General features: G+C 39.9%; 1 protein-coding gene across 1 annotated transcript in view; it reads right to left on the reverse strand.

Moving 5' to 3' along the window:
* Positions 1-5,383: 5,383 nt before the first annotated feature.
* maml3 (mastermind-like transcriptional coactivator 3) overlaps positions 5,384-26,919 on the reverse strand; it is a 124,641-nt gene continuing 103,105 nt past the window's right edge. Inside the window, exons 4-6 of the mRNA XM_033976079.2 lie at positions 12,689-12,949; positions 11,081-11,162; positions 5,384-8,881 (exon numbers count right to left, since the gene is read on the reverse strand). Coding sequence (XP_033831970.1) covers positions 7,818-8,881; positions 11,081-11,162; positions 12,689-12,949 — 1,407 coding nt within the window. The 3' untranslated portion in view covers positions 5,384-7,817. The remainder of the gene's footprint in view (positions 8,882-11,080; positions 11,163-12,688; positions 12,950-26,919) is intronic.

The raw sequence follows: 26,919 nt of genomic DNA on the forward strand, positions 1-26,919 counted from the left end.
CGTGCGTTCCTATGTCATGGTGAGGTTCCCTGGTCACTACGGGCACCTTACTTTCCTTCAGTGCACTTGCTGCTTTCTCCTACAGAGGTAGAAGAGGAGTTTGACATGTTTGCCCAGACCAGAGGAAAAGGTAAACGTTATACTGTATGTGATTTATTTCACCATATATATATTAAATATAAACTATAGGTATGGGTCTTGAGATTTATAATAGACTTCTGGCAGAGTAAAATTAATAATTATTATCTATTGCAGCATATTTTAATAATATAATTCTGTTCAAAGTTCACATTTGTCATAATGTCTAGGGCACATGTGTCAAAGTCAAGGCCCACAGGCCAAATGTGGCCCTCTACATCAATTTATGTGGCCCTCGACAGGGTAAATTAAAAGGTATGATGGTCTTAAAATCTCAATTTATCAGGAGATACGCAGTTACACAGCCGTATACATCTATGCAAATGTATATGCAATATTTGTAACTTGAATAAGTAACAAATACAGAAACAGTTAACTAACAAGTTGAAAAATGAGTTAGATTTATTTTATATCTGGCCCTTTGAGAGCAGCCATTTTGCTGATGTGGCCCTCGGTGAAAATATGTTTGACACCTTGTCTAGGGGAATCAAAGATACAGACTCGGGGTAAAAAGTTCACCAGTTTATTTACAAACATGGAAATGTAAATGTAGATGGAGCACATAGTAGAGGGGTCGTAGGCTGACGTCTTCAAGCCGGTCATAGGTAGCTGGGTCAGAGGCTGGGGTGTTCAAACTGGTCGAGATGAGCTGGGTCGGAGGCGGAGGTGCAGGGATCTGGCGAATAACCAGCTGAGTACAGAGAACATACACACAAAAAACTAGACTGAGCCAAGCAGAACTGTACCACAGGGGATACAAAGACGATCTGGTGACGTGTGTTGGATCCTCAGTCCCTTTGTGCTGGACAGGTGCAGGCTTGATTGTTCATGGGCTGCAGGTGTATAGTGGGGGGTGCCAGAGTCTCCACCCAGCTCCTGGTGCAGACACAGAAGGGAGGAGGAAGGATAGCACAGACACACAGGACAGACTGGGATCTTAACAACATTTTAAATCGTCCAGAAGAACTGACAAAAAGACAGACTAGTAATAAGAATCACAGTTCAGATCATGTTTGTACAGATGTTAGCAGTTTTTTATGTTAAATAAATAAATAAATAAAATGGAGGAATTTATGGTACTTAAAAATTGCAGCCTTTGCGATTTGATAATTGTGTCAATTCATATTGTGATTTTGATTTGATTGCGATTAACCTTGCAACCTTAATGTCATTCAACACAAAAAAGGTCACATTTATATTTAATTATTTTATGTCTTTCTTGCCTTTATCTTGCTCTAACTACATGCTTTTACTGACAGATGATTAGCTGTGGGCTTCTCAATTAAAAACATATCTTATTATCAGTGTTAAGTGGATCCCAGGGGTGGAGGGCTTAGCTGGTGCTCAGGACACCTAGATGGCTATAGCAAAGACCTCTTTACAAAAGGACATTGATCATTGCTTGTTATACAAGGTCTCTATAGTCCTTCTTATTTGTGTTTATGTTTTCAAAAGCCTGAGGACCAGTCAGCAGTTATATAAGGTGTGTCCAGTGAAGGTATGTACTTAAACTTGTTCATGCAATGTGCTAACTTAAATTTAAATTAATCTTTTGTACATTTTTCAACTTTAATTTTTTGAGTTTTTTCATAAGTTTTTGGAGGACAGAGCTCAGGCGGTAGATCACAACAGCCGATCATTTTGAAGTCCGCAGCCGCTATCCAGACCTCAGCAACAGCCCACAGAGTATCAAGACAGAACTCATGACCAGCTATTTTCTCTTTGAACAAATCAATATTAATAATTAACCAGTCAAACCATGTGGTTTCAGAGAGGTGCCTGTAACATGAAATTAAACACAAATACAACTTTTTGCAATAATGTTTTTCATCAATACTCTTTTATATTTTTCATGAAAACAATGTTAACATTGCAATGAGATATGTGTGTTTGCAAAAATATGATGCAAAAATATGTTATGTCATACCATTCTGTATTATAAGATTTAAAAAAAACTAATTTTGTGTAGAATAAATTCATTTTGTTCTCAATATTTGACTGTGTGCAGTGAGAGTGAATGGGTCGCAGTGGTGGTGGAGGTTGGTGGTCAGATTTGCTGCTTTCCGTTTACCCCAGGGCAGTGTGCACTGAATATATAATGACTACAGTACACAATTATCTCTTTGTTTGTGAAGGTCTGCTCAAAACATGGTGTTATTATTGTTGTTTGAGCTGAAGGACATCTGGTAATGTGTACATGAGCCCTTAAGACAGTTCACACCAGCATATTTCATTTTTACCACCAAGGCATCAACTTTTCCAGACCATGCATCCCAGGAGTATTAATTAATTAATTATTTTTACATAGACTTCCTGTTATAGCCTTCACTCTGCTCTCAGTTCAACACTTTGTCCTCAGCATTACAGAAGAAGCTATGACTGACATATCCATGTATCCAATTAAAATATATTAGAGATAAATTATTAAAACATGAGACATTAGATTCTCCATAGATAATTGATATAATTTTTACTACACCTACTACTACTACTGCTACTACCTCTAATTTTAAAATTTTTAGAGGCTACTTTCCTTCACAGCCACTTGGTTGATGTAAAACTCTGATATGATGAACTCTGATATGAAAATTTAGGTACTATCCCACCCAATAAAATAAAACAATAACAAAGTTCCCTCTCCACAGATACTTCCTACAATTTCTTCAGAGGAATTCGATGGTGTTGCAAGACCAAGTTTCCTAAAGCAGTATCTTCCCATTTAAAAGTGTTCAAATAATATGTCAGGCTATAACATCTTTTATGGCTAAGCAATTGCAGTCAGTGTTTTAAGTGTTTTTGCACATGTATCTTGTAGGATTATCATTTTTGTAGACCCCAGAGGAGATAAGGTTGGTTAATCTCAACTGGCAAATAATCATAACAAATATAAGCACGTTAAATCAAACAGAAAATGAGTAAGACCGGCCAAATATAGCGTCTTAAAGTCTTACCCTTTTAACCTGCTTTTCTACAACTCTTTAAAAGAAATTATTCCCTTTCTTAGTCACTAGAGGGCGCCATCGTAATGGATAAAGAGGTTTAGCGAACCAGACCATTACAAAGAGCTATATTTTGTTAATTGAGTGTCAACAAGCGAAAGGGTAGGTTTAACTAAGATGCAGTGACAAGTCATGCAGTGAATATGGCATTATAGGCTGTTTGCACAACCTGCGTCTTCCTTCGTTACCTACAAGACTGGTACAGGCTATATGCTTGACCCTAAAGGGATATAATATTTTAAACATTGAAATCCAGTGCTCCAGTGAAGTGAACATAATTAGGTAGGCCTTCTTTCTTTGTGTATGTGTGTGTGCTTTATTCATTGTTGGAGACAGCTTAGCCCTTGCTCTGCTGTTATCTGGTGGCCTCCTACTCCTCCACCACACTGGCTCCTGCTACAACATTAATCAACCTGACACTACACACACACTACGCATACACACCGACTACTGAGACCTTTGTTGGGCGCCTATAAGCTAGGATGGAGGGAGAGAAAGAGGAAGAAGAGGGAGGGAGGGAGAGAGAGAGAGAGAGGGAGAGATCTATGTCCCTGCAACATAACGCAAGCATTGAGAGCAGTGCGCACAGCAGTAGCCTATTCCCTCGCTGTCCACTCCTTCACGCCATACGTCACCCCTCTCCCTCCACATTTCTCTACCTTATTACTCTCCAGCGGGGAGGGAAGAGTGAGTGATTCCTCCAGCTCATCTCCCACTCTTTGTGACACATCATTTGTCCTTCTGATTAGAGCCCATAACACTGGTGCCTCCGGAGTGCGCGCAAGGCCGATGGTGTGTGTCTGTGAAAAGCGCTTCACTGGCAAACAGCTTGTCATTAACTGACTGTTTGTTGTTGGACTAGATCTGTAGAAGATGAGTGTATGAAGCCTATTACCTGCCCCCACCAAACTGTGCACCCATTTAATCAGATCATTTTTAATTTGTGGCAAAGGAAAGACAAAACCAAGGCGGTTTTGGAGGTGCCAACTGTATGATCCTGTTTCCCTTATGGTTCAATTACATAACATAAGCTACTGAAGTGAAGTAAACTTACAGTGAAGTAATTTTGATGGTGTTATTTCAGTTCACTTCTTTAATGTTGATGTTGATTTTCTCAGTCTGGCCATTGCAAAACAAACACCAGTTGAAATTTCTCATAGAGCATAATGAATCATTTAGGGCAATTACATGTTAAGTTGCCATCCTAATTCTTTTCATTATCAAGGGAAATTTAGCATAGCGTTCTCAGATAAAATGCGGCTACTCATTTGAACACCAACAAGCTATGCTGTATATTTCCAGTTTAGGCATTTAGTTATGTTCTAATATGATCTGAGTGTGATTGGTTTTGCATGGATTATTGCCTTCCCTTATACTCCCTTCACTCTTTCACACTGATAGGGCTATCAACAGTTGCTCTACTTTTTCACACCATAATGAACTCCTCAGTGGGTGCACTCTGGAGGCGTTCAGGTGTGGGCTTGTGGGTGGATGGCTGTAGCATATATCTCTCACTAAAGCACCTTCTCCCTTCCCCCTTTTGGCCCCCCACCAATCTTCCCTCTGTCCTGTCCTTCATCCTCTTTGCTGGTCCCGTTTTTCTCTGTCCTAGCCAGTGTCGCCACTGAACATGAGTAATGATGTTGTCATTTCTGTTAGTCTCCATTTATCACTGTCAGATGGAAGAGCAGAAGTGCACTGGTTTGTGAGTGTGATGCGGAGGGTAGTTGGGGGGTACAGAGTGAGTCGAGGGGGGAACAAGGATACCGGTTAGGATCTGGGAGCGGAGACAGCAGTGAGGTGAGGAGGCAGAGAAGGCAGGTGTGTAAAGTGGATGGATGGAGAAGAGAGGCGGGCTGACACAACTGAAGGAGGAGTGAGTTTGAGAGGGGTTGGTCGAAGAAAAGATGAATTACAAGAAAAAGGTCCTGGCCCTGCGTGTGGTCTGTCTGTGTCTGCTGTGATTCATCGTTGCTGTTACATTGAGACAAAATTAAGACTGCTCTTTAGCATATGCACGTCTAATTATGCAAATGAAGCCTGTTAGACAAAACATTACTGGAGCAGTTAGTCAGTCTGGATTTTGGGGCGACGTGAATGTGGGCGCATTTGTCACTGTCAGTCATGTGACCCTGAAACTAAATGAAATTGGTGCTTGTCATTTAATGGCATAAGTGCTGCAGCCGCTGGCCCACTGTCTCAGTGATAAACCCCAAACCAACAAGAACATGTATTAATATGATCCACGAGAACACTCTCTGTTTATTGTATCTTTTTGAAAAACAAAACAAAAAAGGTTTTGTAATTCTCTTTTTAATTCTGTACAGGATAAAAAGAAATAAGCACTGCTTAAGACCAGAGTCAAATCTCAACTAGAAAACAAATGAAAAATCATAAAAGAAGGAGGTTTACAATACAAATTAGTAGTAAGACATTGTCTGAAGTGCAATGGCATAGCTCAGATGGGTTAAAAGTGAAACCAAACCTCAAAATAAAAATACTTCTCTATTTTCAACAAACAGTAAATTCTTTACAGAGTAGAGACTGTATTATCTGATGTATTTAAACCTGTAAAAACATATTTACAAATAGCCAATATCTTTTATATATTTTTCTCATAATCACATATATGTCAGCACCAGTAAAAAAAACAAACAATAAAATAAACAAGGAACATCAACAACAACAATTTTGTTAAAATGTTGTCTACAGACTTGGTCCCGGTACATCATGATATTTGGAGGAAGCTTCCTGTCTGTTTTAACCTTCACATAAAAGAGGACAAAGAGGTTGCGAACTTATGTGACCTTTACTCTGACCTGGAAGAGTTTCTTTGCCTTTGCACCTCAGTTTTGAGTGAAAACAGCAGGTGAAGATTTCCTCTTTTGAACAGCTCTGATATTGAGTTTAATATCCAAGTTTGCCTGGAGTCAGAAATTTTGGAAGCATTAGCAGTGGATTCACGGAAATACTCCACTGCGTTTCTTGTGCAATAAGTCTTACACAAAGGCATGTTTTTCCCAGCTAAACTCAGACACTCAATATGTTAGCTTAACATTTTGACAAGAACATAACTTTTTCAGGGAGCTAACAAATAACACATACAGGGACAATGGGCATGTCTAAAGTTTGGATTTAAAGGGTTGTTATACCACACCAACAACCATGAGAACAAATGTCTGGATGACACAGAGCTAGTTTACACAAAAAGGCTTTTTGGTTTGTTGATTACAGCTTTGTCCTTGAAAACTCTCATTCGGATGAGCTTAATACAACATAATGCACATGCAGACACTCTTCATTCATCTTTAATTTTACAAAACAGTTTGAGAGGGAAGGTGGGATACCAGATGTACAATTATATTCATTCAATAGGTAAACGAATGGATACACTTAACAATAAGCTTGGAGAAACTTTGATAGACTTGCTCAAAGAAGGGTAATCTCACTGGAAGCACTAATTGTCCTAATGCTAACTGTGGCTAAACATTACTTGACCCTTAGCTGTCACAATATTTAAAATCAAGGCTTTGCAGTGGTTCTAAGCAACAATTCTCTTCACAGTAGTGTTACAGTATAGCACAGTTATGTAGCTTTAGCGAGATGCGGTACATAGTAGAAGCCTATTGTTAAGCTGTGGGCCACGTTTTGACAATGTTTTTTAAGACAACACAAACTAAAACAAGTGCATTTAAAACATGTACATATAGGACACTACTAACATCATTGAGAAGAAACAGCAATGTAAAAGTATATGGGCCTTAAGTGAGTTTTTTAATTAAAAAAGAAGAAGTCACTTGTGGTACTTGGATACATTCAGTGCCCAGTGATGGTAGCTTTAGCGGATGCATGCAGACAGAGTGCTTGTGCCAGGCCATGACAGGGTTGGACAAACATATTACTGCTGTTTTGTGCACGGCAGATTATATGTAGCCTATGTGTGCGTACTGCTCGCTTAGCTGCCTGTTCCCTGTCATTGACCCTCTTCATGTATGGAAATGAAGCCAAGCAAATACGCTAGAGGGCAGCATTGAGCACAGTAGAGACGCATCATTTGTTCTGCTGTGATGTTCACAATTTAAACAGGAGAAGGGAGTGTGGAGTGTCCCTGGAGACGGAGGGAAGACGGGAGGAGAGAGGATGACAGAGAGAGAGAGAGAGAAAGATCAAGTGAAGACAACAGAGTGAAAAAGACACGTTTGAGTGGTGTGTGTTCGCCACACAAATCTGACAGAGGAAATGGGAGCGTTGAGAGTGCTTTCTACTCTCACATAGCTGAGAGATCTAAAGCACGGAGCCGGGTGGCACAAACACACAAACACAAATAAATTGTTGTCTCGAGAACAAGTTTTCCTTCCCCTTCATCAGTCTGCGATGTTCAATCAGCCCCGCTGAAGCTCTGGCTCAAAGCACTGTTTAAACGGGCATTGCTTTAAACATAAGAATAATTCATTTCAAGACAGGAAGGGAGCTAATGGAACACACCTTTAATCTCTATATGGGTTTACTTTAAATGCACAAGACAGAATGGTCTTTCTTCAGCACTCACTCTCACACACAGTACACAGAACTCATCTGAACTAGCTCATGTTTTACAAAACAAAAACATGCCAAGAGCTGTCCTTGCTGTGTCATGTTCCATGTTTAGTTTGTCCAGTAAAACTCTAATTTCCCCTTTGGCTATTGTCCCGGGAAAAACTCCTCCATCCAACCATCGCTCGAGTCCAGCTCTGCCCCCGAGCCATCGCCAAGACCGAAGGCGGCCCCGCCCGAGGGCCCGCCCCCATAACCATACGACGACATATCCTGATTGGGTGTCCTCTGGTAACTCTGTGACATGTCCTGATTGGGTGTCCTCTGGTAACTCTGAGGTTGACCCCCGACACCCCCTGGTCCGTAAGGCCCTCCCGCACCACCTCCGCCCCCAACACTGGGACCCCCAGGGCCGAACCCTCCCATAGAGCTCATGCCCTGCGCCATCACCCCTTGGTTAATGCCCTGGTTCATGACCATGGGCCGCGGCTGGTTGGTCCTGGGCTGGCCACTCATGTGAGGACCCATCATGGGGCCGCCCATTACAGCAGCAGGGTTTCCCACCCGCGGGTCCATGGCCTGGCTCAGGCCTTGTCCCGGGCCCTGAAAGTGTTTAGCCATGCGTGGCTGTCCTGGCTGCATGTAGCCCTGCGCTGGGCTGAAGCCCACCATGTCCCCTCCTGTAGTCCTGCTCACCAGCCCCTGGCCCTGCTGCTGCGGCCAGCCTCCCGCCCCCATGGCTGCACCTCCACCCCCTCCGCCTCCCAGCATGCTTTGCAGTCTCTGTGCCTGTGCTTTGGCATTGGGAGGTCCTTTAAGGGACGGCTGCATCATCATTCCCTGGCCTCCGTATCCTGGACCTCCAGGACCTCCAGGCATGCCCCCTACTCCAGGTCCTGCTCCTGCCTGCCGAGGAGGCCCCGCCGCTGGGTTGTGCTGTGCTGAAAGTCCCATAGGGGCTTGGACACCTTGGCTTTGGTGCTGCTGGTGCATCATTTGGCTCATGTTGGGGTTGAGTCCGTAGAGAGACCCCTGATTAGATCCTTGGTTGCCGTATGGTAGGCCGATGTCAGACTGAGGTCCCACGGAGCCCCCCTGGCCTTGGACTGGTCCCATTTGGACCATTTGCTGCTGGTTCTGCTGCTGCAGGAGGCGCGCCGCACGGATGTTCTGGAGGGCCTGGCTCCGCGATGCCAGCTCCTGGGGAGGCCCTGAAACCAAACCAAAAAATTTTCAGTCAAAATATGAGCCTCCTATACCAAACCTCCATAGTTTTAGCCAGCCAAGACAGGAAGTGGCTAAAGTAAGAAGGTCTAGTATCAGTGAATGAGAGTAAATCCTTTAATATACCCACAGTGCCATCCCTGAGCTAATCCTTCACAGCCCTGTGACTGTAACTGAGCAGAGCCTTCTCCAGTGCTCACTGTGTGTGCAGCCAGTTAGAGGTAATTGAACACCACCAAACAGCCGCATCCAGCGCACTTATCACCTTGTATGAATCTGACTAAACAGTGGAGCGTGAGCAGGTTCTGATTGCAGGCGATAATAGCTTAATCACAGTGTTTCTGATGCTCCGCGGGATAGAGCTGCTGTGTATTAATAGGCCTGAGTTTTGTGCTAAAGATCTCAATTCTTCTGTTATTATCATTTTAGCCTTGGAGAGACGTCTAATGGCTATAAATGGATTTTCTATGTCCTTGCCTTCCCCCTTTCCATGATACCTCCCTGTTACTAAATTATATCCTTTTTCTTCAGTATTATTGCCTCCTCTTTCCCACACCTATCTTTGAGCCTGCATCCTTACCTAGGCCTTCTCTAGACTCATTTCTTCTTTCTTTATTTTACTATTTGCATGATTCTATATCATTATTTTCAGCTTCTGGTCAAATTGAATTAACAGCAAATCAAGGGACAAAATCTTTTTTCCCCACAAGCTCCCATTTTCCATTATACAACCATTTTTCCATTATATTAAAACATATATATGTAAAAATAAAAAAGGAGTGGTGATACAGCTCAATAAGATGTTGGGTCAATAAATATATGTATCATATTTTTAAATGAATGAATTCTATGATATGTGATGTGATCTCGAGCTGATAAAATCCACAGTAGTTGTGTACCTGTATAGGCAAAGCACAATCAAAAAAACAGCAGCATTGTACAAACACCTGGAGTGGGTTAGAATCAGTCAAAATGTCATTATAGTCATTTTTATTTCATTGAATTCTTTCCTTGAACCCTTCCTTAAGTGTATATATCAGCACATCCATTCTTCCTAGTGTCCTTCCGGTATTGATTGTCTCCTTTCATCATTGTCTTAATTCATTACTTCTATCATTTCCTTCTCTTTCATATCCTTTGTGCTATCCTTCTTTCCTCTGTTCCCTCCTTTCCTACATTTTCGCTTCCTTCCCTCTCTGACTCCAGCCGAACTCTTGGGGATCCAGGACAGACAAGTTGCCGTGGTAACAGGCAGAGCAGGAATATTCTATATTTTTTTCCCGGGGCGAGCGAGAGATCATGAGTGAGAGAGGGAGAGCATGTGAACATTCAAAACTGACAAATCTGACAGCGTCTGGCACAGAAGACCAGCTTCAATCTTAAGGTTAAGTTTTACTATGTAAAAATATGGTGCCCGAAATGGTAAAGAATGAATTGTGTACAATAAATGAGGAGTGTCTTTTAAAGTTGTCCAAATAGAAAGTTAAACAACATTTGGAGCTCAAACTGCAAAAGCAGTGGTTTGTGAAACAAGTTGCACTACATTGCTATTGTCTGGAATAAAGGTTATTGCATATGTCTAGCAAATAAGTTATATGTATATCATATAAACATCTACATTTAGTTAAAAATGCACTGTGTGACTATTGCATGTATGGAAATGTTATTGCTTTGTCTTGTATTTGTTAAAGTCTGGCATCTTTCTCTAGTAACAGTCCGAGTTACAAGTCAGACCTGTAGAGAGGCAAGCCTGCTCACTGTAGAAAGGCAGTGTAGAAAGGCAAGCAGATGGCAGAATCTTCACCAAAAAAGTTGCCTAGCATATTCAAGTAGTACCTACATAATTACTTTGTTGCTTTCATACATATTGAAAAACTAGATGGGCATTTCCATGTCAAATAGTGTCATATTTACTATACTTGTTGTAGACAATGTCCACTTTATTGACATTATTATGAGAAGCAGCAGTGCCACTGTAATCTGCGAAAAATTCCTGATGAAGATACCAAAAATCCATTCCCTTATGTGCATCAATAAAAAAGCTGAAAGAAATTAGGTCAGGTCTTGACTTATGCAAAGAAAAATCTATGGAAGTTCTGCCTTAAGATTGTTCTGTTTATAAAAACATTATTACAGCTATGAGTGTGTTAAATGTGTATGCATTTTTGTGTGCGTGTGTATTATACCTTGGTACTGATTGACTTGGGGGTATGGATTCCTCTGGCCCTGCCCCATCTGCCGCGGAAGATGCTGCTGCTGCTGTTGAAGCTGCAAGAAAACACAAAAATAGAGTTAGCATTTAGCCTAGCATAGTGTTCTAATATACAGGGCCAGTTTTGTTGAATGTAGAAAAAAGGGACTCACTACAATAATAATAAAAAGGCATATTTGTTCAAACTATTGAATGTGATTTTTGGTGATTATAAGGATTTATATGTAACAGCAGCAGAAAGGAGTGAGTTAGCTGCAGATTTGGTATTTTTTGGTATTTATCTGTAAACAGGCAGATTAATTTGTTGGTGCACAAGTTGTCTGTCTTGATATCAAATCTGTTTCGTTTCTGTTTTCTGCATAAATAATTGTTTTTGCATGAACCCCTGTACAGTTGTAGTCTTGTGAGTGCAGTTTGGGTCAGATACAGATTTAGTCGACTAATTGATCAGCAGTCTACAACTACAAACTGCTACAGAAATTACTATCATTTTGAGTTGAACATTCACCATAGAGATATGAAGATCAGTAATGAGTATCAAGGCTTTTCCTTAGTATGCAACACTTGCATAGCATTGGACATAACTCATAGAAGTTTAGCGGTCAGTACACTGTACTCTCTGCCTCCACCAAATGCAATTGTTTAATCACCTAGGCCCTGCTTCGGACAGATGTTTCACGGCCCTCTCATTAGCAGCTGGTTTAATAGTGTAATCAACAGATACTACATACCTAAGTGCGTTTAAATAAAACTTATGGTTGTCTAGTTAACGCCACGCGACATGTCCCAGCAGGGTGCGGCCCTCCTCTCACATGCACCTATATTTGCATGGCTCTATGTTTTTGTGTGTCCAATTAAAATCAACATGGTGGGTGGTGACTCTGGAGTTCAGGACTCTTTAACACTTGATTTGCTCACAGAGAAATAAAAAGAAAACACAGCATTATCACAGTGGGCGGCATGTGGCAAAAAACACACGGACAAATGCACATAAGCTAGTGCATGAGGAGATGAAAAGGATGTAGCGGAGAGGGGGTTGGATAGGGGTAATTATACATGGAAGAAGACAACAGTAAGGAAACAAAGAGGATGAGTGAATTAGAGACAGACACAAGTATCAGCCCCAGAATCACTGAGTAAATTACTGGTACATTAAGTAGGCAGACCTTTATTGTTACTGTTATGGCATAGACATGGAAATAATCATGCAACTATGGGCCTTAGACAGGGTAAGCTCAGGACAAAGGACAGGACTGACATAGTCACATGCACTATGGCAGACAACCATTCATTCTTACATTAATTGACAAATATTAAATTGTCTCCATCAAATTCTGTTTGGTTTTAACAGAACTTAAAAGTTTGGTGAGGCTAAGTGTAATTGTTTTACTGATTTGACAGATAACTTAGCTTGATATGAAATAGGGAACTCATTCATTAATTAAATTTATTTCTAGTAGATTAATGGACACAAGAAGAAAGTAAATATACATGTATCTACTACACTTAATGTACATTTCACTTTTCTCTTATTTAAGCTCGAAAAGGAGTTTTGAGCAAGTATCCTGTATCACACTCGCACCTGTTCAGCCAGGAGTTGCTGCTGCTGCTGCCGCTGCTCCCTGAAGAGCTGCTGTTTCTGCTGCTCCATCATGTGCATCTGGACTCTCTTCTCCTGCTCCATGGCCATCATTTGCTTCATCATGGCCTGCTGCTGGTTGCCCACGTAGCCTGGAGGAGGGCCCGATCCCTGGTTGGGTCCTACCCCCGAGGCCACACCTCCACCAGGGTGAGGAGGCGGGATGGCACCGGGCGGCCGTGACATTCCCACCACTCCTTGTTCCTGGAAAAGAACAGATAACAATGAGAAAATGGTGAGATAAGTCAAAACACCGAGCAAATGCCACAGGTTCTAGAGGAATATCTGCTGCAAAATAAAAGTACATTTATTTTACTAAAATATAGAAGTGAGAACAACAAATATGATAAAACATAATATTCGTAGGTCACAGTTTCCTGGTATAGGTTCAGTTTTAAGGACTTCTGACCATTCAAAAGAGAACATTTTGTTTTGCATTGTTATGGCAACAAATGGCAATATTTTTTATCACTCTGAAACCCATTGACAGACCATTCTGGTACAACATAAGACATAACATGACTTGTTGCGTAGTATCTATGTCTAAACTTCAGATACATCTCCTGTTGTCAGTTTATAGGACTATAGGCTCCTAGACCAGAAACTACAATTTTAGCCATTTTAACAATTTGTTGTCTTGTGAAACATGTACACGAAATGATTTAATTTTGCACAAAACATTCACTTCAAAGATCATCTATTTTAACCCATTATTTAGAAACGGTTTTAATATAGTGAATTGATGAAGTAGATGTTATATATAATGTACTACAGGGCCAGTATAACTAAAATAATAAAAATACTTCCAAAAATCCACAAAAACGCTTTTGGGTCTGGATGAAGAGTATTCACGCTGGAGTCCTAGGATCAGGCACTGGTTGGTCCTCACTGCATATATTATTTCCTTATTAGCATATAAAGAGCACTTCCTCCTCCACTCAGCCGTATGCTAATCTCTAATAGGATGAAATGGCTTGCTCTGACCAATGAAAGGGGAGCGTTTATGAATCTATAAAGATTAGACAGTGAAAGAAGAGCGAACACCGTTTAGCTCACGAGATAGAGAAGAGAAAAAAAGAATGAGTGAACAAATACAAATTAATGCATGAATAAATACCATGCAGGGATTGGAACATTTTTAGGGTCACAGTCATATTTTTAAAAGGTACTGGGGAAAATAAAAGCTTTTAACTGAATATTAGGGGGCCATTACCACAAATAATATATTGGATGTGCATGAAGACAATACCTGAAAATACACATACGGCTTAAACAAGTTAACTAGTACTACTTCTAAGTATTACAACATAATACCATATTACATTACTTACTTCCTAATTTCTTTTATAAACATATGTACATATTCAGCAGCATGTATTTGTACTGTATATTTAATAGGGTGCTTCTGAACCTGAAGCTACTATGTTTCACAATTAATATTTTTTCAAACTACTACTACATTTTGTACTACTGCTACTAATATATCTTTGTACTACTACTTATTTGTACGACTACAACAACTACTACTACTACTACACTGCGGGTAAAGAATGAAAGAGCTACAGCAGGATTACAGCGGTGTATAATATCCATGGCTGGAGTCTGTAACACAGTGCTATACTCAATATGTTTTCAAAGGGCCAAATCTTATAATCCGCATTGAGGCTGCACTGCTCTTAGAAAGGAGTTAGGTAGAGATAAAGCTCATATATTAACGCACAAAGAACCCTGTGGAGCAAACAAAACCATCTGCTTAAACTGGCTCAAGCAGACCAAACCAGACCAGACTGATCGATGTACTGAACTATGTCTACACTTCTACATGTGCCTGGTGATCACAGAATACAGTAGGTCAGACAGAAAAACTACCTCAGTGACTACTACAATTTAGGATTGTCAAAAGTAGTGAAAATCAGATGCTAATCGATATTAAAACAAGTATCAAAACTAGATACACATTTGAGCAGGTATTGATACTAAAAAAGTCACATTCACAAGACAGAAATGAACCTTTCCTGAACAGCTTTAGAATGATCTTGAGCTGTATCAGAAGAAGTATAAGACCACATAGACTAGTATACACCCATGGACCATTATGAAACCAACCAGGAAGACTGACGGATTACACAGATCAGTATTGAAGGACCACCCGCATCACTATAGTTTCAGCATAATGTGTGAGAATGATGCGAAATTAATGAAATACTGAAAACATGATGGGCTCTAACTAATGGGCAGATGTTGTAGCCTATGTAGAAGCTAAATCACTCATGTCAATGTAATAAACACACAACAACCACTGATTTAACTTTAGTTTGCGATTTTATTTTCTACAGTCAACATCTCTAAGTAGTCAATTAACATTGAACAAATGAACAGTGTTTAGCATTTGGGATTGTTTCTTTTCAAACTACTCTCTCTGTGCCTATAGACTAACGCTAATCGACAAGAAATATACATCTTTTTAAAATGTTATGAGACTATGGCTGAATCATTCACATAAAAACAAATTTTAAAAACAGTATCGATGTAAAAATTCATATCACAGCTTAATTAATGTAGGTCTTGATTAGCTGCTAGCCTGTTTAGCTGCACAAATCTAATTCTACCATTAATCTTTGTAAATCCGGTAAAAGGCTCAAGCTTTCTTCTACCCTTGATAATGTGTACAATAATCCACAATCTCTGAAACTCCCATAAAGTTTGTTAATTGTGGCCAACGAGGTTAGTTTCAATGGGAATTCACTGGCTCTATCCCTGCTAGAATGAGGTGTAGAGGTGCATGCCAGGATTGCGCAATGACAACTGCAGGAGCTCTATAGATAAATGCAGATATTAAAGACAAGCAGACACAGGACACACATACTGGTAAAGGATCTGTTTAAGATTACAACAACTAACTATACAAATATATACAACTAACACCAGTAAAGATAATATGTGCCACCACTGCTAGCAATTCTGCTACTGCTGCTTCCACTGCCACTATTATTGCCCGGGGTAATGCAATCCGGCAATCGGGGCTGTACAAGGAAAAGGAGACAGGAAAAGACAAGCGTAGTGACAACCAGTGACCAACGGGTGGCAGTGGTGATCTTTAAGCACTTTACTGTGTGTGTGTGTGTGTGTGTATGTATGTGTGCTTGTATGGCCTCAGCAGATGGCTCAATCATGACGTTCTGATCTACGATTTCTCTACAGCTCCCCCACTCAAACTACCTCTTTACTTTCTTTCTCTCTCAAACACGCGGCCATCAAAGTCCTCGCCCGCACCACACTTTCTCTCTCTCTGCTTCTCACTCTGGTGCTGTGCGCAGACAGGCAGCAGCCCTGAGTCATGTCCACACAATGAAGGAGGGGAGGGAGGCAAGATGGATTACAAAGGGACGAAATGGAGAGGGAAAAGTCCATTTCAGTGAAGGTGGCTCAGCTTGAGATGCAACTGTGTTTTAAATGAACATACAAGCAGTAATTACAAAGCAATCCAATGAATAAAGTAGAGAAAGTATTTTCCTTCCTACAGTTTTAAGGTAAAGTGTTCCAGTGGAGCTGATGGCAAGACTTCTACTACAATACTACTACTGCCACCACTGACACCACTTCTAGCACTACTACTGCTGCTACTGCTAGACTAATTCTGTTCCGACTACTATACTTAGTTCTACTTTTGCACTTCCACTAGTACTACTACTACAACTACCGCTACTGCTGATACTGCTACTACAACTGTTGCTACAAGTGCAGCAATAGCTGAATACATCAGGGAAAAAAGAAAGGAATGAGAGGTGTATAATGTCTTTCCAATTCGTACTTGACTATTACTACAACATTTACCACTTAAACGATCACACAACCAAGTAATTTGTTTTATGTAAGAATGTGATAGCACATTGTTGATGTACAAAGCGACACAACAGTATTTTCTCCCATATGATGAACTTGGCTGTAAATAAGACAGAAACTCCGAGCCAGAAACGTTGTGTAAAAGTTGCGTCCAAGGAAAGTAGGGGTTGGAGGAGAACAGATGGCACAGAGTAATGTCCGCTCTGAGAATTCAACTTTACAACTCTGAAGAAAAAAAAAAATCATTTTATATCATTCATATAGGCACAGCAGTAATATTATCACCCCCCCACCTGTAAAGATTTTTCAGCTCGATAAAACGTATTATAAGAAGGTAGTTTGAATTGTCCAAGGGTAATCTGACTCTTTTCCGTAAATAACAAGTAGACATGCAAGAATGTACTACTATTACTACTATTACTACTACTACCACTACTGCTACTACTACTGCTACTACTACTTCTTTCACTGCCATAATAACCACTACATCAATTGCTTCACTGCATTTTCCACCATTACTACATGGTATTTAGTCTAGTGCCTTTCCACCTCTAGACAATTCAAAGTGATTTCGATCAAGAAGCCATACACCTGTACATGCAGACACTCAAATAAGAAAAGCATGTGTTTTGCTCAAGGACACAGCAACAATATGCACTAGTTGAGCTGCGATTGAACCACTAACCTTTTGGTCAGTGGCCAAACATGCTAATTGCTATACTACTATCACCTTTGTCACACCTCAGAATTTTGTGTAGTCACATCTCAGAATTTTCAGTTAGCGTTATGTTAAACCATTGGAGATTTTAAGATGCTAAATGCTATTTTTTCATTCATTCAGAAGTAAACTAACTGATAAATATAGGCTATGTATGTATGTAGTATTACCCATCTCATTAAGTTGTTCCACGGTTCTTTTATTTACTCTTGGCCTAACACCAAAGTACATCTCCGACCTGTTAGTGCCATATGAAGCAGAGGACTTCAGGGACTGGCTCCTTCTGGTGCCCAGAGTCAGGACTAAACATCACTAAGAATCAGTGTTTCAGTTTTATGCAGCTAAAACTTGGAACAGTCTTTCAGAAGATGTGAGACAGGCCTCTACATTGGCAATTTTTAAATCCAGGCTCAAAACAGTTCTGTCTAACTGTGAATATGATATTCTGCACTCTTCTCTTTTAATGTTAATTTTATGATGATTATTTATGTTTTGATTTGTTGTATTGTGATTTCAATGTCTTTCTTATCCTGTAAAGCTCCTTGAATTACTTTGTGTACGAATTGTGCTACACAAATAAACTTGCTTTGCCTTGCCTCTTTTATAGCGTATTCCAAAAATATAGTGTTATGCATGTCTGTGGACGTTTGGCACATCTTAATGGTAATGTAAAGTTTTTGAAGTTTGATCCTGAGCTCTTTTGAGCTACAACTAAAACACTGAACATGTATTGCCTTTAGCTTTGCCTTTTTCTACCAGTGCTTGTTTGTGTCTTTCTTAATGCCAATACTCCAAACCATAAAACAGAAATAGGCCAATTGTTAGCCTCAATGGTCACGCAGTAACTGCAGCTGGAAAGGAACATGACTTTTCAAATGGGATAACACTGCAGTAGAATACCAGTAGATGTATCTATGGCATGAAAGAACTGGTTAAAAGCACACAGGGGATGTAAAAGTGAAATCGCTGTGTGATTTGAGAGCTCAGTTTTTCTGGAGGATGTTTGTTGTCTATGTAAAGGTGAATGAGTGTGTGTGTGGTGCAGGCTGTCTGTGTTATTGGGTTAAGGAGCCCAGGTGATTGCATTACACCAGGACTGAGTGCAAATGCAGGCACATGGAGAGAGTACAGAGGAAGAGATGTATCTGCAATGAGAGTGTTATGGCCAAAAACACAGGAAACAGGGATAAGCCATGCCAGAAACCAACTCAGACCAGAAGATTGAACTAAATACATGTAGTTATTTCAGCTAAAATGTGGTATCAACTAATTTAATAAGCACTGAGATGGGTTGCATTTATAGAGAGAATTTTGAAAATGTATTTAAATTTTTCATTTGAAGAGTCACAAATCTATATCAGTAAATTTGAAAGAGATATGTAAAGAAAAAAAAGGAAATATTTCTCTGACCTTTTAAATAGATCTGCATGTCCTTGCTAGGCTAGAGGTAAATTTTGCATTTGACTCATCCTTCAATGCCACTTGAATAACCCGCCAGGAAGAGCCATGGTCAGTTCTATCCCAACAGGACATTAGAGTCAGACTAGTGCAAGTTTTAGGTAAGTTTAAGAAAGGTCAAGCTTGATACATATCACCAAATTACAAAGTGCAACTTGACATCATAAAATACAGAAAGAAAAGCTTTAGAACAGTATAAGGTTATGATCAAGAGTCTAAAGACTAATTTTCATTTTAACCTATTTCACACCTAATGTGGACTTGGTTTAATGCTGTTCTAGTCCTTACCTGGCCAGAAACTCCACGCTTTGGCAATTACCTGGTTAGTCAGAATCACACGCTTTGGCAAAACTTTCCAAAGACGAGTGGCTCTGGGACCATATCCTGTCTCCCCGAATCCAGAGGGTGTGATAAAAGAAGTTATACATTTTGGTCTCAATGTTACAAGAATTTTCGAGAGTAGATGAGGAGAGAGGAGACTTAAGAGACACGTGATATACATTAGCATCTGTGGTTGGATCGTCACAAATTGGGATGGTGGTTTTTCACGGTCAGATTCCTAACCCTTCTGGATTTTAACAGAATGTAGCAGGGACTGGCTTGTCAGACAACTCTAGTCCAGGTTTAGTCCCAGTCTAGTCCAATCAGATTTAGTTTCTGGTTTAGTCCTGGTTTAGTCCCAATTTTGAGATGGTGAATGTGCAGTTCTGAATAGACTAGCTTCCCTGTAAAGCTGGCGTGCCGTACAATTGTATAATTAGATCCAGCTGGGATGAAATCACCTGCTTCTTACAGTGACCACAGCCAGAGAGATTAAAGGCTGTTGCTTGCTGTTTTAAAACAACACATGTGTACCCTTAAAACAGGTTTAAATACAAGCGGCACATGGAAAAACCACAAGGCAAACAGACTGCGAGAGGCGCCGCGTGAGCTGGTGCATCAATGCATCTAGTACAGCACAGTTACACATTGTGCTCAGAGTCAGACAGGAGGAGAGAGAGAGAGAGACAGGGAGAGAGAAAGAGAGGGGGAGGGAGAGGTGGGGGGCTGGCAGCAGAACGGTGGCTGTCTCTCCAGAGAGGATCACATCTGTCACCCACTTGTGCCTGAGAGCGAGGGAGGAGGAGAGAAGGGAGGAGAAGGAGAGAGGACAGAGGAGAGAAGGAAGGAGAGAGAGGGGAAATACAGAGGTGAGAGGGAAAGGAGAGAGGAGATGAAGAAAGGAAAGAGGGGAGAAGGGGGAGTCACTGAAAGAGAGAGAGGATGAGAGAAGAAAAGGAAGAGAAAGGTTGAAGAGAGAGAAGATCAGACAGCAAGAAAGGGAGGGTGTGAAAAAGGAGAAAGTGAACAGGGGAGAGTAAAGAGAAGTGCTAGGAAAGAAGAGCAGAGTATAGTGAGGAAGGGAAGAGAGGTGAGAGAGAGGAGAGAGGAAAAGTGAGCAGGTAGGAGATGCTTCATTAGATGCTCACCAGACACACTCGCAGTATGAAGAACAGGCAGTCTATATATGACCAGCATGGTTAGGCGTCAGGTATGTAGTGAGTATGCACTGAGTATGGACCCTGGATCCAATCTACTCCTTAGAAAACATTACCAATCGCTTAGTCGGACGATTACTATAGGCTCAGTCATACAAAGGAAACCATGACTGACTAAAACATGCAGTCTATAGGAGAATGAATGTGCTGTTTTAATATTGTTAGTTTAAACTTTTGCCTCTATAAATGTGTTGTACAGTCCTGTTCCCATTTAGCTCCAATAAAACCATTTACATTGCAATAAGCTTCTCTTGATGACTAAGATGAATAACCCATCCAATTACTTGTCGTGAAACCCTGTTATCTTGATATGGGGGTTGACTCATGGTGTGATTAACAACTGCCTTGACTGCTACTAGCAGAGTTCCAGTCTTTGAATGTGTAATATATTTAAGCTTGAGTGTTTACCATTTGCAAACATGTATTGCAGGCACGTTTTCCATTGGTCAGCCAAACATTGACAATGCTGTACAAAGATGCTTGGGTCTGAAATCGTATTCTGTCTCCCCAAATTTCAATAGGCATGATTGACAGATGGATTAACCAATAAAAGAACCTCAGGGTGGTAAAACAAAAATAACACAGGACAGACAGAGGACAGAGAAACAGCATGGATTTCTGCAGAACTGACAAACGAAGCACTAAACTCTGATATATACGGTAAAAGTAGTTAGAGACTTTTTTCAAAATGATATGAGAATATTCAAGAGAAGTGTCAGTGACTGGCACGTCCTAAGTTAGACTGATTGTGTGACGCACTTTATGGTCTGGTTCCAGACCCTTCTGCGTTCAAACAGAACGTAGGAGGGACTGGCTGGTGAAGCAAGACAGTTGTACTTCATAGTATAATGTACCTTTAACTTAGCATTACTTGATAGCAACATCAAAAATCTATTAATGTGATGGATTTTAACGTTAAACAACATTCTAACAGTGGTGCCTTCATCTGATTACGAATTTAAATACTGTGTTTCAACTTGACAAAGTGCAGATTAACCAGTGAACCATTATGTGGTTACCAAATTTAGAGAGCAACAGAATAGATTTTATAGTAGTTATGCTTCAGTGTATAGTAGTAACATGTTTTTGTATGGGCAGCAGTGGACGACCTGAAGGTCACAGGTGGGATCTATCACCGTCAGTGATCGTCAACGTTAGGACACTCTGCTCATTCAAACCCATTGTCCTTGCAATTTCACTAGAGGCCGATAGGAGCAGAGAGATGCCAATGTAAAGTACTAACAGCTGCAATGAGGCTAAACTGTATGCTACAGTAAGGTAATCAGTATATGTGCAGCTGCCACTTGTGACTCCTGGGTCTTCCAGGAATAATAAGGTATTAAACGGCATCAAAACCCAATTGTAAACTATATATTGTATTGTATTGTTGAGCAAAGTGTTTTGCTCAAGGACACAATAACAGTATTCACTGGTTGGAGTTGGGATCAAACCACAGACATTCAGGTTTATAAGTTCACCAACTCAACCTTTTTTATATACAAATTATTTATTTCTGTGAAAATTTCTATCATAAAAAGCAAATTAGTACCACAATATTTTTAAAACATGCCCGTCTCTACCGTTGACATGCTTAGCTGTATTTCCACTTAAACAGTTCAAAATGAAACGCTTCAATATAAAGTACCTATTTAAATGTACAGCGGGGTTAACATGAGTTTGAATGATGGCGCTGACACACATAAATGAAATGTTACACTTAACTTCATGTCAGCCGTGAATGACTTTGAAATATAATGTATACTTTGTAAATGCTTTGTAAAGACTATAGTTAATCTGCTGAACAATAGGAGTGTCAAAGCATAGCTAGCAACATGGAGCGGAGTTGGATATTTCTTACACAAAGCATGTGGAAGAGAAACCTACACTTTTAGATTTTATGGTGGAGTGTCCCCCACTAGCCTGTTTCTATGGAGATGTTATTTTTTTGTCTGTAATGTTAAACAGTATGGCATTAAACTCATCTACCTCCATGGTAACAAGCACCACAAGGCCAAATAACATGCCAGATCTGTGGAGAGGCATGCCCACTCACATTAATGTTATATGTTTTTTGAGGTAACTATGAACAATAAAAATGCTAGTAACTGAATAAATGCAAGATAGATTTGTTTAATGACAAGAAAAACAGTAATATCTCCATGGAGACAAACCAGTGGAAGGTCCTCCACTAGAAAAGTGACATAGTACAGCTCTAAAGGCCTTACTCCAAGGCTTTTGCTAACCCCAAGCAGATGGAGCAGCCAGAACCCACAGCCTCTCCCCACAGCACCAAAGGGAAAAGAAGACATCAGGAAGACACTCGGTAACAAGCACGAGGCAAGAAGTACAAGTCTGAAGCCGGTGGTTTGCTGCTTGGCCACTGCTGTTCTGTGGAGTGTGTAGTTGATCCTCCCCTGGACCCACCCCTCACACACACACAGCAAATGCACGCACACGCACACACACACAAACACACACTCTCCCAGAAGAGGGCTATATTTAAACTGTGAGGAAGAGACCTGCTCCCCACCGAGGCCTGTTTAATCTCCCAACATCTCAGTGCTAAACCTTAACTGGCCTATTTCAGAGCATTTGGAGTTTGTACATTCAACATACAGAAAAAGAAGAATAGATAGAGCACAAGTTATACTCAGATCCAACTAGTAAACCATAAATTGCAAATCTAATTGCAGTAAGTAAAACTCCATTTAGAAATTATTTAAAAACCACAGACAAACTGGACAAACTTCTACCTATTACCATTGTTGTTAGACATTAAATAAATCAATACATGAAAACATAATTATTCTTTATTCTTATTAATGATCTAATTTTTCACAAGATAGTTCTCCACAGAAGAGAAATTGTGGCATTTTCATCATCTCATGAGCTCTTGTCCCAATCCGTGGTGTATGTTATGGCTGTGGCTTATGCTAATTGGGAAGTGCATATCAGGACATCCATTCATCAACAATGTATTGTATGTATGTATAATATTTCAAAAGTCTGGTTTTAAGCAGGCTGTTGTGACAACCCCATTCCAAAATTCTATCAATAGGTTTTTATTGATATGGATGGCATCTCCAATTATAAATGTGTGCAGATTGTTGATGTGGAATTCATGGGTTTCAGCCTAATGTTATTGGTGACATTGTGAGTTGGTAGTTTATAACAATCAGAAGATACCTTGCTTTAAATTGTTAACTGCTATGACAACGGTCTTTATTTTTTACTATTGTGAAACCAGTGGATTGTGAGATTATGGAGCTCAATGCTATTTGATATTTGAGAATCTGAAAACAACAAATTGTGAAAATAGAAGGAATAAGGCTTATAGCTCAAACCTGTAAAGTATGTTATGAGGTGTAATACTTGTCCTTTGAAGTGTGCAAAATTAACAGAGCTCCCGTGTGTCAGTTTTTGCTCAGAAAGTGGATAACACAGCTCTATGATCCTCCTTTAGCGAGCAGGTCCATGCAGCGCGGCTGTGAAATACACGCTGGCATGAAGCACTGGATCAATTTGAGTAAATGAATCCCTGCAGAAGGCTGAGTGTGGAGGCTCCCATCTTAACCAGGGATTTCTCTATCCACCCACCTGCAGCACGCCCCACTGTTATAGCCAGGGCAGAGTAAGGAGTGGTAGGCTACATATATATGAGGTGTTTAGTGTCACAGCATAGTATTTAAAAGGGTCTTTTGATTTAGTTGTGGAAAAACACTACGCTAGATAATTTTAAATGGTTTTCAGCATTCTTAAGGTATTCCCCACCTTCCTAACACATTCCATCTATCCTCATTATTATTAGCACTCTTCACAGCTTTCAGAGGCCAGAAGTGGAGTTTTGCTGTCGTGGTAATACCAACAACAACTAGTGTGCTAACAGCGCACCAGTGTTTCTTTCTGATTCGCAATATGATAAAAATGTTTTATATGTAGACAGCACACAGCAGCAGTCCCAAGCCTGGAAAACAGGACGAAATACACTCGGACTAAAAGTGATGATGAATGAACTAATATGTAAGTGTTAAGTTCATAGTTTGCTTTGATTGTATCTTTATTAACTAAAAATTAAAGAAAGGTTTTGTTTGGCTGCAATGAAGAAAGGAGCAAGGCATTATGGACAATGTACATCTGATAACTTTTTTTCTATGCTGCTGCAACAACAGGCAAAGGTGCTTGCAATTCAATATATTGCAGAAAATCAGGAGATTATTGTTAGACTTTGGATATCACGATTATTGTTAAATACTTAGCGAGCGACAGTGGAGCAGACGTTTGGTACAAATACATCCTCTGTGTGTGAATGGAAAGATAAAGAAAAGAGAAGAAAAAGGGATGAGAGAGGAAACAGGAGAGTGAAGGAGAAGAGAAAGGCTGCGATGAGATCACTGGTGGTCTGGGGGTGATTGAGGAGCGGACGAGTGCGTACCACCCTGAGAGGGACCAGGTGCTACCGTAAATCACCCTGGAAACGCTCACTATGGCAACCTTAAAGACACACGCCGGCAACAAGTCAAGACAAGACACGCAGAGAAGAGATGGACAGCGTACATGTGTTGGGGAGAAATAGGAGAAAATATGCTACTCTAGAACAGGTTGAGTATACAAATAATGAAATGATTGCCAATATGTTTATGCATTAATGAGTACCAGGTATCTAGGTAAAAAGTATGTTATGTTCCCAACAGTCAATGTGTCACCATCAAAACATCCAAATCATTTTGTTGCAACAGAAGGAGCTACATAGACCATGATCCTTTGCTCTGTTTCAATGCAGCCAACATGAAGAAATGGCTATTATGATATTAATAGCACTAAAGGCTAGAAGTTAGTCTTTATGGTTGTTTTTCTCACATGGGAAACTAGATTGGAAAACTAAATAGTACAGTGTATAATATTTGCTATAGAATACTTAATTATTGTGTATACACACACACACACACACACATATATATACATACACATATTCAATAATTAAGTATTCTATAGCAAATATTATACACTGTACTATTTAGTTTTCCAATCTAGACATCATGTTGTGGAAATAAAAAAAATAAAAACTATTTTTTCCAATATTTTTGCAGAGTAAGAGATATTAGCTGAGTTAAAAATAAGGGGAGGGTATATTGAATTGAACTGATGTGTTGGTGCACAATCTAATTGAGCAGACTGAGTATGTCTGAATGACAGCTCTGATCTGAAACAGGTGGATTGTTCTCTTCGTTTCTCTCCGTCTTTTTCCTGTCTCAAAGTGGCTCCATGTCACATGGTAACCTTATTAGTACAGCATGTTTCAGGGTCAAATTATTTGAAGAGCAATAACAACTATGAATCAGATTTCGTGCTGTAAAGGAATATTGTAGTTTATATAGTACGTCCAACACTTTGGACAATAAACAACTTTGGCAATACTTTTCTTATATAACTATACCAAAACTATTGCCATCAAATGATCATAATAGGTGCATTCCACTGTTTGAAGCATTGGTTGTTTTTTATATTATTATCTGCTATTAGGTTTAATTTCTTATATAAGCTATTATTTGCCTTGGTTAAATGGTTTGACTGGTTTTAGGGTGATTTTAGATGAGATAAGACAACCTTTGTTTAATTTTTTTTTTCCAATGTTGCACCACAAAGTTCAAGGACAACAGGAGAACAGAAAAAAGTATGAAAAATCAAGATAAGTATTAAGCATTTGACTTTAATCTAACTTTGAATTTGAATAAGAAACTATTTATTGAAAGTTACATCTTGAGACAATCTAGGCCCATCAATTAAATACATATGAGCAGTGATTACAATGGCTTAATCATTTTTGTCCTCCTGTATAGACTATATAGAGATAGTCCTATAGCTAATTAACTGTTATAATCTTATCCTTGCAAGCCAGTATCTTTACTGTATGGGTTTAAATGACTTAGAAAGAGATTTAAGTTTGATAAGTATTAGGTTTACTTTCTAAAATAATCTAAAGCTTATTTAACTTACCGCTAATTCATGACATTTATGACCGTGATGACCTCATAAATGACATTTATGAGGTGATTTAGCTTGTTGTAGTTACTATCATCTATCTAGTTCCAATTAAATAAAATACACAATTTATAGATTAATATTCTGAATTCAAGTTATTGAAGAATAGTAGATGGATTGGATGGATAGATCGTTCATTTGACATAAAAAAAATCTCTACTGAGTTCATTCAGTCACTCAGCCAAGTCCTCCTATTAGCAACAGTGGTTACAGTGGTTTAATCCTTCCTGTCCTAGGCTAATCCTTCTGCAGTTGTCCTAGGCTACACAGAGCTATAGCTGCATAACTGTTATAGTCTTAGCCCTGCGTATTCCCGACTCCGGGCTCTGAATTATTCACAGCTGCGATCAGTGCCATTACACGGCTGTTAACGGAGGAAGGATACTCTCCCCGCATCTGTGCGTGCCCTGCCCCGTGTGTTTACCTCACCCATTTGCTCTCCTTACGACACTAAACTGCCTTTTTATCCATACAGCCATCCCAGGACCCTCCTCCTCAATTTTCTCTGTACGATCCCCCTGTTCCCTCCTCGTCTTGATTAACCCTTTGCTTCCCATTAGCGGTTTTGTTACCCATCA

This window comes from Periophthalmus magnuspinnatus, chromosome 1 (assembly GCF_009829125.3).
Source record: "Periophthalmus magnuspinnatus isolate fPerMag1 chromosome 1, fPerMag1.2.pri, whole genome shotgun sequence".
Taxonomy (NCBI): domain Eukaryota; kingdom Metazoa; phylum Chordata; class Actinopteri; order Gobiiformes; family Gobiidae; genus Periophthalmus; species Periophthalmus magnuspinnatus.